The 11,773-nt window shown below is 35.7% G+C and overlaps 1 protein-coding gene across 2 annotated transcripts; it reads left to right on the top strand.

The window, feature by feature from the left end:
• The first annotated feature begins 974 nt into the window (after nt 1-974).
• On the top strand, nt 975-11,027 carry LOC147790174 (uncharacterized). Of its 2 annotated transcripts, XM_087128493.1 has the most exons (12): nt 975-1,285; nt 1,567-1,619; nt 1,754-2,165; nt 2,246-2,391; nt 6,287-6,490; nt 6,577-6,741; nt 6,870-7,256; nt 7,463-7,542; nt 7,948-8,305; nt 8,651-8,863; nt 10,596-10,925; nt 11,001-11,027. In XM_087128493.1, the coding sequence occupies exons 2-11, from the start codon at nt 1,575-1,577 to the stop codon at nt 10,920-10,922; spliced, it is 2,337 nt and encodes a 778-aa protein (XP_086984619.1). In that variant the 5' UTR covers nt 975-1,285; nt 1,567-1,574; the 3' UTR covers nt 10,923-10,925; nt 11,001-11,027. The 2 variants fall into 2 exon arrangements, with proteins under 2 accessions (XP_086984619.1, XP_086984618.1); XM_087128492.1 differs by having other exon boundaries at nt 10,596-11,027.
• The last annotated feature ends 746 nt before the right edge of the window (nt 11,028-11,773 follow it).

The raw sequence follows: 11,773 nt of genomic DNA, 5'->3' as shown, positions 1-11,773 counted from the left end.
AAATATTTAGCGAAGACCTGAAAAAGAAATCTAAAATGCTGTGAGTAAAAAAGTACTCGGTAAGTAGCCTACTTGTAGGGTCTCATTGCATCCACTTCCAGGTAGGTTTCCACAGGCTTTTTTCTAGGCTATAGGAAGTTTGGGTTTAACTCTATAGTTTGGTTGACCTTCTAGGGAGGCTTTCAACGGTGTTGTGGTATAGTTGGTTATCACGTCAGTCTAACACACTGAAGGTCTCTAGCCCAAGTCTGGGCGACGCCATCTTTGCAGTTTTTATTTTTATTTTTATATTTATAATCTCGATTCATTTTAGACATGTACGAGAAAGTTTAAGAGACTTAGAGCTTGATAAGCCCAAGAACCGTGCCCTCGAACACACATTGATTCATTTTAGACCTCTACGACGAAGTTTTTAAGAGCCTTAGAGCTTAATAAGTCCGAGAACTGTGCCCTCAAACACACATTGAGCATGTAATTAATTGTTTGGACTTTTATTGAAGAAATACCTGTACAAATCAACAAGGACTAAGGTGGAATGATTGTGAGCACATTAACGCTTGATTTAGCCAAGAAATTTATGAACTAAACTTAGTATTAGAAGTCTAGGTTGATTGGTCCAACATACTATTTTCGTTAGACGAGGAGTCATGAAGTCTTTCGTTACGTGATTTTCGAGGCTTCAAATCTCAAATCGTGACGAAAATAAAACTAAAAGTAAAATTAAATTAAACATTCAGATAATGCAATTTAAAATCAAACAACACCTTCCTATCTTAGAATAGTTAGGCTTGTGTAGTGAACTTAGCAAACTCCAATTTTTTTAGGATTTATTATTTATCTTATTTAATTCCTAAATTTAAAAGGATTTATTATTTATCTTATTTAATTCCTAAATTTAAAAGATTTATTATTTATCTTATTTTATTCCTAAATTTAAAAGATTTATTATATGTCTTATTTAATTCCTATATTTAAAAATTGTCCATGGATGAAGTATGAATGTGGAAGAAACTTTGTTTGGCCAACTATGATCTAGGGGTGTGAGAACCCAACCAAGCTCGAACGCAGCTCGATTCGGATCGATTTACGCAAGTTTCAACTTTCTTTACGCTTTATTCTGGGCCTGAAGGCATTAGATCTGTGGAGAAGTGGTTCGAACGAAGACCGCTCCCGAATCGCAATCCCGAATCTGTCAGAAATCGCCGCAAAGACGCTGGAGAAACGCGACCGTCTTGCCGGAATTAGACTGCGCCAATCAAAGATCGTGGCTTGAGTTTCAAAAAAGGTAGGTGGCTAGGGTTTTTTATTAGAGGGAACTAGGGTTTTTGCTGCTCTTCTACCATATTATTTTGTGCTTTCAGTTCTTTCAGTAACTATTGTAGAATTTATTGATTGATGGAATGAATGTGAATGTTCATTTGAACTTCAACTTTCATAACTCAATACCTGACCAAATGGATAAGCCCAAACCATTCCTGTTTCTGTGAACAACATCTATCTGCTCAACTTCTTGGCTGGTTTGATGCATTTTTATGTCTAATTTCTATTATTTATTTTGTTGAACAGGTCGGGCAATGCTTTCTGGAGTCAAATTTATTCCTCGGGAAAGAATTAGTGATGTAAGACCCAATAAGTTTAGTTTGCTTATGTTAAATTATGGAGTTCTTTTGGTTCATGTAACTCTTTAATATGATTATTGGCTCTGGGTATCACACTCGAGGTGATTCATGTATGGTCTTTTTCTTCTAAACAGAGTAATGAGAAACAGAAAAGTAAGGGAAAGTCAACACGTTACAGTAGTTCAGATGAGGAGTATCAGAACACAAAAAAGAAGAAATTTGGGAGGAAGAAATCATCGAAGGACTATTCAACATCTTCAACAGATAGTGACATGAGGGAAGACTCTCACAGGGATGGGAAGAAACATCGTACAAGAAAAGCGAGTAAAAGGAACAAGAATAACAGTTCGTCTGATGAGAATGATGATAGGGTAAAAGGGAAATCAAGGAGTGATAGGAACACTTTAGCTAGAGAATATTCTACATCTACTGATACTGATGATAGCTCTAGTGATAGTGTTGAAAAGCGACAAAAACATAGGAGACAAGGTGAAAGAAATCGTGATAAGAAAAGAAAGAGTCGACACCTTGGAGAAGAAATGTTTGGTATGTATCTCATTTTCTTTTATTGTCATGTTTCATATTTTAGAACATTATGTGGTTTCATTGTTTTTTCTAATTCTTAGATAGCATCAGAGAGACTTCTTCTAAAGATGACAAAGAAATTGTTAGAAAAGAAATGGGCTTGGAGTGGATGCTTAAACCCCAAGAAACGATGGAGAGAATCTCAGATGAATCTATTGATAATCAACAAGAAGAAGCTCCAAAGGAAGTATGCCCTTGTCTTTTTCTTAGTGACTTTGCATGAAACCATAACTTTTTTTTTTTTTTTTCTTTGGTTTGAAAAGAAAAGTAGAAAGAGTAGTTTTATATGAGTTATTACTAGTTGATATATTTGGTCTTCTAGATTTTTGGTCACACTTTCTGGTAATATAATTCCATCTTCTATTAAATTAGATTGTCATATCTTGTTGTCTTCACATCCTTGCTTCAACTTTACATGCCCGCACCTATAGAAGTAGGAAAAGATGGGAATGAAATTGCAATTCATAACATTAACCAATCTTGAACCAAACTTGGGTATCTTTAAAGTGTGAGGTGGTAAATTGCAATGAGGCTCTAGGGCTTACGTATGAAGTAAAGTAAAAAATAGTGAGGGCTTTCATTGTGAGGCACAAAATAGAAAAATGAAAATAGATTTATGAAAGATTTGTAACTACAAAACTTAAAATAACACATATATACATCTAATAAGATGTTGTATTATGAATAGTAAGACGAGGATGAATGTAGGAAATTATAACTTTTATCGGAGATTGTTTAGAGAAATAAACTTCCTTTGCTGCTTTGTGGAATATTTGGCTTGAAAGGAATGGGATTTTTTAGAGGGTCAACGTTACTTGGAGGTTTGGGCTTGGTTAAGTTCTATGAATTCTCTACCTTTCTGAACACTTAAAACTCACCCACCTCAATGTTATTGGGTTAAAAAAGAAAAAAGAAGTTGTGGATGTTGATTGGAATTCAACGATGGTCTTTACAAGGATGAACGGCATGATGATTGGAATATGATCATGCTGTGGAATTAGAAAAATCTTTTGATGTACTATGTTCAGTCGATTTGTTTACCTATGGCAAAGTTTTGCTCTAGATAGAAGATGGATGAATTCTCCACATCAGTAAGTGGATAGAACTTGGTTCTTTGCATGAAAAAATTGAAAAAGGGTGTTTGAAAAGAATAATATTCTTAAGTTTACCGAGGGTTATGGAGGTTGGATTGAACTCCTGAACTTACCTCTACATTTTTGTACGCATGGATGCTTTGAAGCAAATGGATGCCATTTATGTGGTCTTATTCGTATTGCCTCACGCACTTGAGTAGATTAGATTGTAGTTCTTCCAAAATTAACTTTACAAGAAATACTTGGGGTTTTGTTTCGGTCACCATGCAACTTAAGGACTTCTGGGGATTGAGATTGTCATGAATCTCCTCTTCAATCTTCATATCCAAGTTTATCCAATCTCCATTTCAACAATATAGATAATTCATTCAACTTTTATCGGTTTCATGACATCTTGGAAGATGAACAATCCCCAATAAATCCATTCTCTTTATCTCCCGCTGATGTAGCTCCCCTAGGGAGCTTTTTATATTCAAGATCACTTTGGTTTTAATGACCAAAATTTGAACAATCTTCTCCTGCTTGATCCTTCGAGCATTATTGTGATTAATTTGGTTTAGCAGCTACCCCTTTCAGTTCCAAATGATGCATTAAATGCAAATCAAATCAACGTTTCTTTTCCCCATTTTTATATCAAGCTGTTTGAAGAAGTTACAAGTGTCCAAGTACCTTTTCATGAAGACATGGACTCAGTGTTCCCTCAGAATTTTAATGTTTTGGTGGATAAGGAGGTTATTAGTGCTCTAAGTAATATGCCTTTGATTTCAGACCGTGCTTTGAAGGAGACCCACACACATTTTCCTCGTCCTGATATTCTGGTTCTTGATATTCTTATTTGCTGGTTGTTCCCAGGTAGCTAGCCATGCAGAGTTTGTTTCTTCGTTTTTCTATGTTTTTTATATTCAGCCCTTGAGTGTTAAAGAGATTAAAAACAAGTTTTATCAGGCATATCCCGTTGTTACTCTCAAAAAATGGTCTCAAATGCCGTACCATCAATATTTGAGATTATTCAAAGATCATCCGATGTTCTTAGATTTCATCCAATGATCATCCTTCTCTATTATATTCTTTCCTATCCTTTGGATCTCCATTATTCAGATCACTTGAATAAAGAGTCATCATATGTCTTAACTGACTCAGTTAGAGATTCAGAAGTTAGCTTAAGTAGTGAAGACTCGGAGATTATCCCTGTAATCCAAGATGTTATTTCAGCAGATGAAGCTATGAATGGAGGCAATTTAAATATTTTGTTCCGCGAGCAAGGTTCTTCTTCTCTCAACAAATTTGATCAATTAGAAGTTGATGGTTTAGAGCCGTTTTTGTCCTTTATTAAGAAACGTGGGTTTGAAGTTCAAGTTTTCTCTTAGAAGCTTTCAATTCCATAGAACTCCAATTGTTGATTTTATTTGAGGTTTATTGGTTTTGGTGGAGAATTATGTTTGAAGTTTGGTTGAGGGGCTGAAGTCAAATCATGTTTGTAAGTGTAAAATTGGCAGGTACTGATGGACTGCCTTTCCAATGGTTCATATTTGGCTAATATTGAAGACCATGAGTCATTTATTTCTTTTGATTAGCCCATTTTTTGCATTTAATAAGCTAGATGTTATGCATGAAGGTCCTTTTCACAAGTAAGGTATTGCAAGTTCCTTGCATGATGAGCATTTAAAAGTTGCTTTTTAAGATGATCTAGCGGTTGAGGAAGTTATTGCAAGTTCTTTGCATGAAGAGCATTAAAAGTAATTGATAGGTACTCATTTCCTTGAGGTCGGAGGTTCAAATCCCCATACCCCACATTTGTTGTACTTAAAAAAAAAAAGAAAAAAAGAAAGAAAGAATTGTGTTGTAAAAAAAAAAAAAAAAAGAAAAAAGAGCATCAAAAGTTGCATTGCATGCTCTATGGCTAATGCTTTGGTTGGATATAAGATAGTTGATGGAGCGCTTAATTTGACAAATTCCATAGGAGCTTTGTATGTTCTAGTTTTTTGCTTGAAGATACTTTCCATGAGAAAGTTACTGCATGTTCTTTGCATGAACAACATTTAAAACCACTTTGAAAGAAAAGCTTGCGGTTGAGGAACATTTAAAACGTGTGATACATTTTTGAATGAAGCTCTGACTGAGGTTTTATTATCAGTTGGTTGTTAGCCGGGCGCCTCATTGGATTAAAAGTGGCCCCTCACGGGGAAAAGAAATATTGCTCCACATGGAGAGAGTATCTTTGTTCAAGCCGTTTGTTGGTTTTCTTTTTGTGATTGTTGTTTATTTTGAGATGTTTTTGTACTTTTTTTAAATTGTATTATTTATTATGTTTGTTCTCTCCCTTATGGAGATTTTTGTATTAGTCTTTTTTTCATTTATTCATCAGAAAAATTCGTTTCTTGTTAAAAAAAGGTTCCAAGCCTCTCAGTATCTGTAACCAAGGATCTTTTTTTTTTTTTTTTAATCACCTTTTGTCATTTATTCTCAACAATTGTAGCCTTTTCTCTTTTTTCTACTTTTTGATTTTTCTACTTTTTTTATTTCCTCTATATAGTCATGTTTTGGACTTTTCTTTTTGGTTATGTTGTTTTTTCTTTATTTCATTTTTATCAATGTAAGATTAGTTCCTAAAAAAGGGATATCAAGGGATCCATCTTATTTTTTAATAAAAGAAGGTAAACAATTAAAGGAAAAAATATTGTACGGCATGCACCATAGTGTGGGTGCTTTTTTGAGAAGCATGCATGTGGTTGCCTGATTTATTAATATATTTAGAAAGAAAAGCTGATTATTTGTAGAGATGTTTCCTTCCTCTTGCTTTCCATTTTCCTGTATATTCATCATAATGAGATGGTTAGACTATGTGATACCAGTGGATTATGGTCAAGAATGTTTTTTTTTCTGCTTATTAAACTTCTGATGTGTTTACTCTTTGTTCTGCTTCGTATTTTGAATGTCTTAAAACTATATGGTTGTTCGCTGATGATATGGAAGTTACTTCTATGCCAGATAACTAAGGTCAATCCCAGGGAATTGAATCCATATTTTAAAGATAATGGAACTGGTTATCCGGAGGAGAGTGATAGGACCAAATCAGATATAGACAAACTTCCACCACCTCGGATTGTTGGTGATGGGGGGGCTAGTTGGAGACTTAAAGCATTGAAGCGTGCTGAGGAGCAAGCAGCTCGAGATGGACGGAGGCTTAAAGAGGCATGCTTATTATTACTATTTTTTTTGTACACACGGTAGTTTGATCCAAAAGTTTCTTTGTTTTTTTATACATTGAAATTTTGTAGGTTGTTGAAGAACGTTGGGGTTCTCTTGGCCAACTTGCTGTCTCGGTAGCGGCCAGGAAAGTGGCACCATCACGTTCTCATTTGCATGCTATAAGAAATAGAAAGAGAGGGCTAACCAGTGAAGATCAAGTTTCAAACAGTCAAAATGAAAGTGATTCTGGAAAGGTACTTGGAAACATTGATCGAGTTAATTTGATTTGGATATGTGACTTCATATTTTAGTTTGAAACTTATCTTTATTCCTCGGAGTGAAGAGAATTAAACTTCCTTGCTAATCTGGTACATTATTTTAGAGCTCTGCCAGGGACTACTTGAAGGACATCTCTTCCAGACATCCTGAAATGAGGGAGCCTAAAGTTCGAGATTCATTATCTTGGGGAAGGCAAAAAAGTCAGAATGTCTCTTCAAAGGATGCTGGCTTCATTTCGTTAGCAGTGACCAGTATAAATAAATTCTCAGATGATGGAAGTTTTGCGTCTGACTTTCTCAGACAACAAAGTGAAAATACTAAAGGTGATCCGGTTAATACAAAGACGCAATCACAATTGGTTGTCTCAACATCCGACAAGCCCAATGAAGATTGTGTTTCAGCCAAGGATGCAATGAGTGCAAATCAGCTGGCTGCAAAGGCATTTCAGCTTCAAATGAAAGGAAAACATGAAGAAGCCCAAAAGCTTTTGGTAGGTCAAGTTTTTAGTCTCTACAAAGTCCATTTTGTTTTTGGGTTTTTTAACAACTTTTTTTTATGCCTTTGTACAGTCTCTCAATGAAAACTTGGTTTCTTAAAATAAAAATGTTGAGTGTGCTAACGTGGTTGCCCTTGCTTTTATGAGGTATAAGCTTCTTGTTCTAAAACTATAAATTTTGACCATTTACTTTCTTCCAGCAAGAAGTACAAACTATGAAGGCAACCAATAGTGTTGAAGTGAATTCCATCAAGCCGCAAATTGAACAAACCACATCTAGGTATTGACTTCTTGAACCGTCTTCCTCTAATTCACGGGCCTGATTAATCAACTTTTTTTTTAGTTTTATTTTCTATTGTACACATTGTTATTGCTAAAATATTTGTAGCTTGAAAATACACCATATAAATGCTTTCCAAAAGTACACCTTGTAAAGTCCTTATAAATGGATGACTCATCCTTGGAAAATAAATATTGTATGTAAAATTTACTGAGATTTGCCTGGTTTGGTAGTCCATTTGGTGGTTTATGAAAGTGTATATATTGTTATCTTATTTCTGGTATTTTTTTTCTGTTTCCTTTTGGTCTCAATTTTGAAATAAAGTAAGGTGGTCACTGCAGCTTATTTCTTTTCTTCCCAGGGAATTGACACTGTCCTTTTAATACATTCTTTCCTTTTGTTTAGAAAACACATTCCAGGTATACCTAGGAGGAATAAGGAGGATGATACAGATCTTTATCTAGCTAAAAGTATAATGAAGAACAAGCAGTACAGCATGTCGGGTCGGGCAGATAATGAATATGACTATGAAGATGGTTCAGGAAAAACGACTCAAAGAAAAAGGGGAAGTAATGATGATAAGCTATCTGGGAGGGATATTCGTCCAAGGCGTATGGCAACTCAGGAAGAACGCTGCATCTTTTGCTTTGAAAATCCTAACAGGCCAAAACATCTGACTGTGTCAATAGCAAATTGCACATATTTGATGCTGCCTCAGTGGCAGCCTGTGGTTACGGGCCATTGCTGCATTTTACCTATTTCAGTAAGTTTAAAGTCTAATTCTCTTTGTATCCTGTTTTTGTGGGTTTTCTACTGTGGTTAGTTGAAATGAAATTGTTATTCTTTTTACATATAAGGGACTTCAGTATGTTGGATCACTAAACTTTAAAAAATGCAAATGTTTTTACATTTTGAAACCCCCTTTTCTTGAGCATGCTTAACGAGCTTGGTGGAGAACAATTGTCCAAATTTTCATGAGAGCAAAAAGCTTTTATGCACAAATATTGTCCAAAGTTGTAGCATGTTCTAAAAAATTGCAATGAGCTCTTCTTTTTGTTCTCACATGATTCTTCAGTAGCAATTTCATTGTGAGTTGTTTGCTTTTCAGCATGAATCAGCCACAAGAAGTGTGGAGAAAACTGTTTGGGAGGAAATTCGCAACTTCAAGAAGTGTCTGATAATGATGTTTGCAAAGCAAGAGAAAGATGTGGTTTTTCTTGAAACAGTTGTGGGCTTGGCAAAACAACGTCGCCATTGCTTGATTGAGTGCATTCCTTTGCCCCAAGGAATAGCAAAAGAGGCTCCTCTATATTTTAAGAAGGTGAGAATGTTTTTCTTTTGTTCGTTCCCCCAACAATTTATTATTATTGTTCTTTTTGCTTTCCTTATAGACATGTGCATTCAATATATCGGAAGTGTTGCATCATATTTTTAACATTGCTTCTTAACCTGTGCTGTGCACATTCAAACATCATATTGGATTAAAATATAACATTGTTTGATAACTTATCCTGTGAATAAGATGGACGAAATTGCAAGAACGGATGAGAGAATGAAGAAAAATTTAAGAGGAAACACTATTAAAAACTGAATATTTTTTTCTCTATTTGTTATTGTTTGATTTTACTTCTAGATTTTGTTATCATCTTTTATGGGATATGATGCTCTTGGAACGCCTATGTTTGTTTTTAGCTCTCTCATGGCTCGTTCAACATTGATTTAGCGTTTAGGATCCTTCACATTTCTCTTCATGGTGGTTACACTATCTATTTAATGATTTGAATGATTAACGATTCTGTTTGGCTTTTCTGTCTGTGAAAGAGTTGAAGATGTCATGGCCTAAGCAGTCAATAGAACTGCAAATCTCCCTATGTGTTTGTGTCCTTAAAAAACGCCCACTAGCTTTGGTCTCACAGTAATATGGTATTAGAGTTAGGTTTTTCCTAAGGCAAATAGGGTATTGTGAACCTTTAGGTTTGGGGTTTAGAGCGTGCTTTCCCATCTGCACTGAAACCTACTGCTGCCGCTGCAAGTTTGGTCAGAACTTTTCATCCTTTTTTGTCACCACCTAGCCCTAGAGGAAGCCTATCTTCCGATTTGGAGAAATCCATAATGACCAGCAAAGCAGCCGGAATTCTGCATTCCAGCCTGGTGGGATGAGAAGTCTTCATTTTCGCTTGTTGTTGAGTTGGTTTAACCTCGCGAGATAACCCTGTTTGTTTCTTAGCTTCTCGACCCATAAGACATAGTCTTCACTTCTCATTTCTTTGAAACATGTACGAGCACGGTTCATTTTCGCTTGTTGTTGAGTTGGTTTATCCTCCGCGAAATAACCCTGTTTGTTTCGTAGCGTCTCGACCCATAAAACATAGTCTTCACTTCTTAGTTTTTTAAAAACTTGAATGAGCACGGTTCATTTAGGAGAAGATTGAAGGATGTTTCAAGCCATACCAATGATTTCCATGTAATGTACAAACTGTCGGAAGAGATATGTCCACTTTCTTTTCTTCTTGCTCTACTGCCTCTATAATGGTCATCGATAGCAAAGGAGAAGGTTTTCCGGTCGGTAGTAACTACTTTTTTGAGTAGTTCCAGTTGGGTTGTGGCTCTGTGGTTGTCATTGGTTGGGCAAAGGAGTGGAGGACGGTTAACGAACATGTGTAATGGTGTGCATGTGGGAGGGAAAGTGTGAGTGAACAGGGTAGAGAGAAAGCATGAGTTTTGGCTTCCTTGCAAACAGACTTTGGTAAACCTGGAACCTCATTTTTTCTTTATTCTTGTCCGTGTACAATTAAATACTGATTCAATTGTTTAAAGCTTCCAACACTTACCACTTCCTGAAGAGTTCTAATAATTGTGTGGAATAGTTCATGTTATGTCTCCCACTGGCATTGTATATAATCTGTATTTCTATCATCAAAACTATACCTTTGCATTGTAACTTCATTTGTATTGGCTTTTTATGCGTTAAATTCAGAAAACAGTTATCTTAGATGATGATTTCATCTGTTTCTTTGCTTCCAACAATAATAATCTCAACAAGTTCATTTCAGGCTATTGATGAAGCAGAGGAAGAGTGGAGCCAGCACAATGCAAAAAAACTGATAGATACAAGTGTGAAGGGATTGCATGGATCAATCCCAGAGAACTTTCCATACTTCCACGTAGAATTCGGGTTGAACAAGGGGTTTGTGCACGTGATAGACGACGAGAACAATTTCAAGACTAGCTTTGGCCTCAATGTGATCAGAGGCATGTTACAGCTAGCTGAGGAAGATATGCATCGGCGACGTAGATACGAATCCGTTGAGGTGCAAAAGCAGGCTGTGGCGAACTTCTTACAAGATTGGGAGCCTTTTGACTGGACAAAACAACTATGAATAGTGTGTACAGTAATCTTATTTGTTGCTTTGCTACTGTGTTTAACTTCAAATATTTGATCAAGTGTTAAATGATAGGTCTCCAAACACTGTTATACGGTGAAATATGCCACAGGATCTCAACCAAAACAGGAGTTCAATGAAAGGGAAAAACAAGGATAATCTCCAGCCCGATCCGAGAGAGCTGCCCTTATTGTTCGTCGATCTGAGGATGAAAAGTTATGCAATGCTTGAGCTGATTGCCAAAGCTAACTTTAAACATTTCATCCCAAAAGTGGCTCTCGAAGTTCTTATCTCTACGGGAGGCGATTGATCTTGGAAAACTAGGAAGACCCACATCTTTGATTGAGAAGAGATGACACCGTATTAAAACGACCCTACTTAATCTTCCATGGATATGATTTTCGTATATCTAGTAATCATTTTATGAATGATTTAATTGAAAGTTTAGTGGATATATATAGAGCTACTTTGATAGTGATACATTTCAAAATGTAGGTTTTTATGCATCATACTATGCAATCGTGACATTGATTTCACAGTGTAGGTATAATATATGCTTGATTTAGCCAAGAAATTTATGAACTAAACTTAGTATAAGAGGTCTACAGAGGTCTAGGTTGATTGGTCCAACCGATTGTTTTTGGTAAACGTAGAGTCATTGAGTCTTTCGTTACGTGATCCTCGAGGCTTCAAATCTCAAATCGTGACGAAAATGACAAAAAGAAAGGAAAATAAAAATAAAAGTTAAATTAAATTAAACTTTGAGATAATGCAATTTAACATCAAACAACACCTCATCTCAAACCGTGACGAAAATGAAAAAAAGAAAGGAAAATAAAAATAAAAGT

The sequence above is a fragment of the Cucurbita pepo genome, chromosome 11 (genome assembly GCF_057944985.1).
Source record: "Cucurbita pepo subsp. pepo isolate OVF chromosome 11, ASM5794498v1, whole genome shotgun sequence".
Lineage (NCBI taxonomy): Eukaryota > Viridiplantae > Streptophyta > Magnoliopsida > Cucurbitales > Cucurbitaceae > Cucurbita > Cucurbita pepo.
Note: the sequence above shows the minus strand (reverse complement) of the source record. Positions and strands in the feature narration are given on the sequence as shown.

Coding starts and splice junctions, on each gene's coding strand:
- LOC147790174 (XM_087128493.1), top strand. CDS start 1,575: ATGCTTTCTGGAGTCAAATTTATTCCTCGGGAAAGAATTAGTGAT. Junction 2,392..6,286: donor AAGAAGAAGCTCCAAAGGAA/GTATGCCCTTGT, acceptor CTTCTATGCCAG/ATAACTAAGGTCAATCCCAG. Junction 8,864..10,595: donor CTCCTCTATATTTTAAGAAG/GTGAGAATGTTT, acceptor AGTTCATTTCAG/GCTATTGATGAAGCAGAGGA.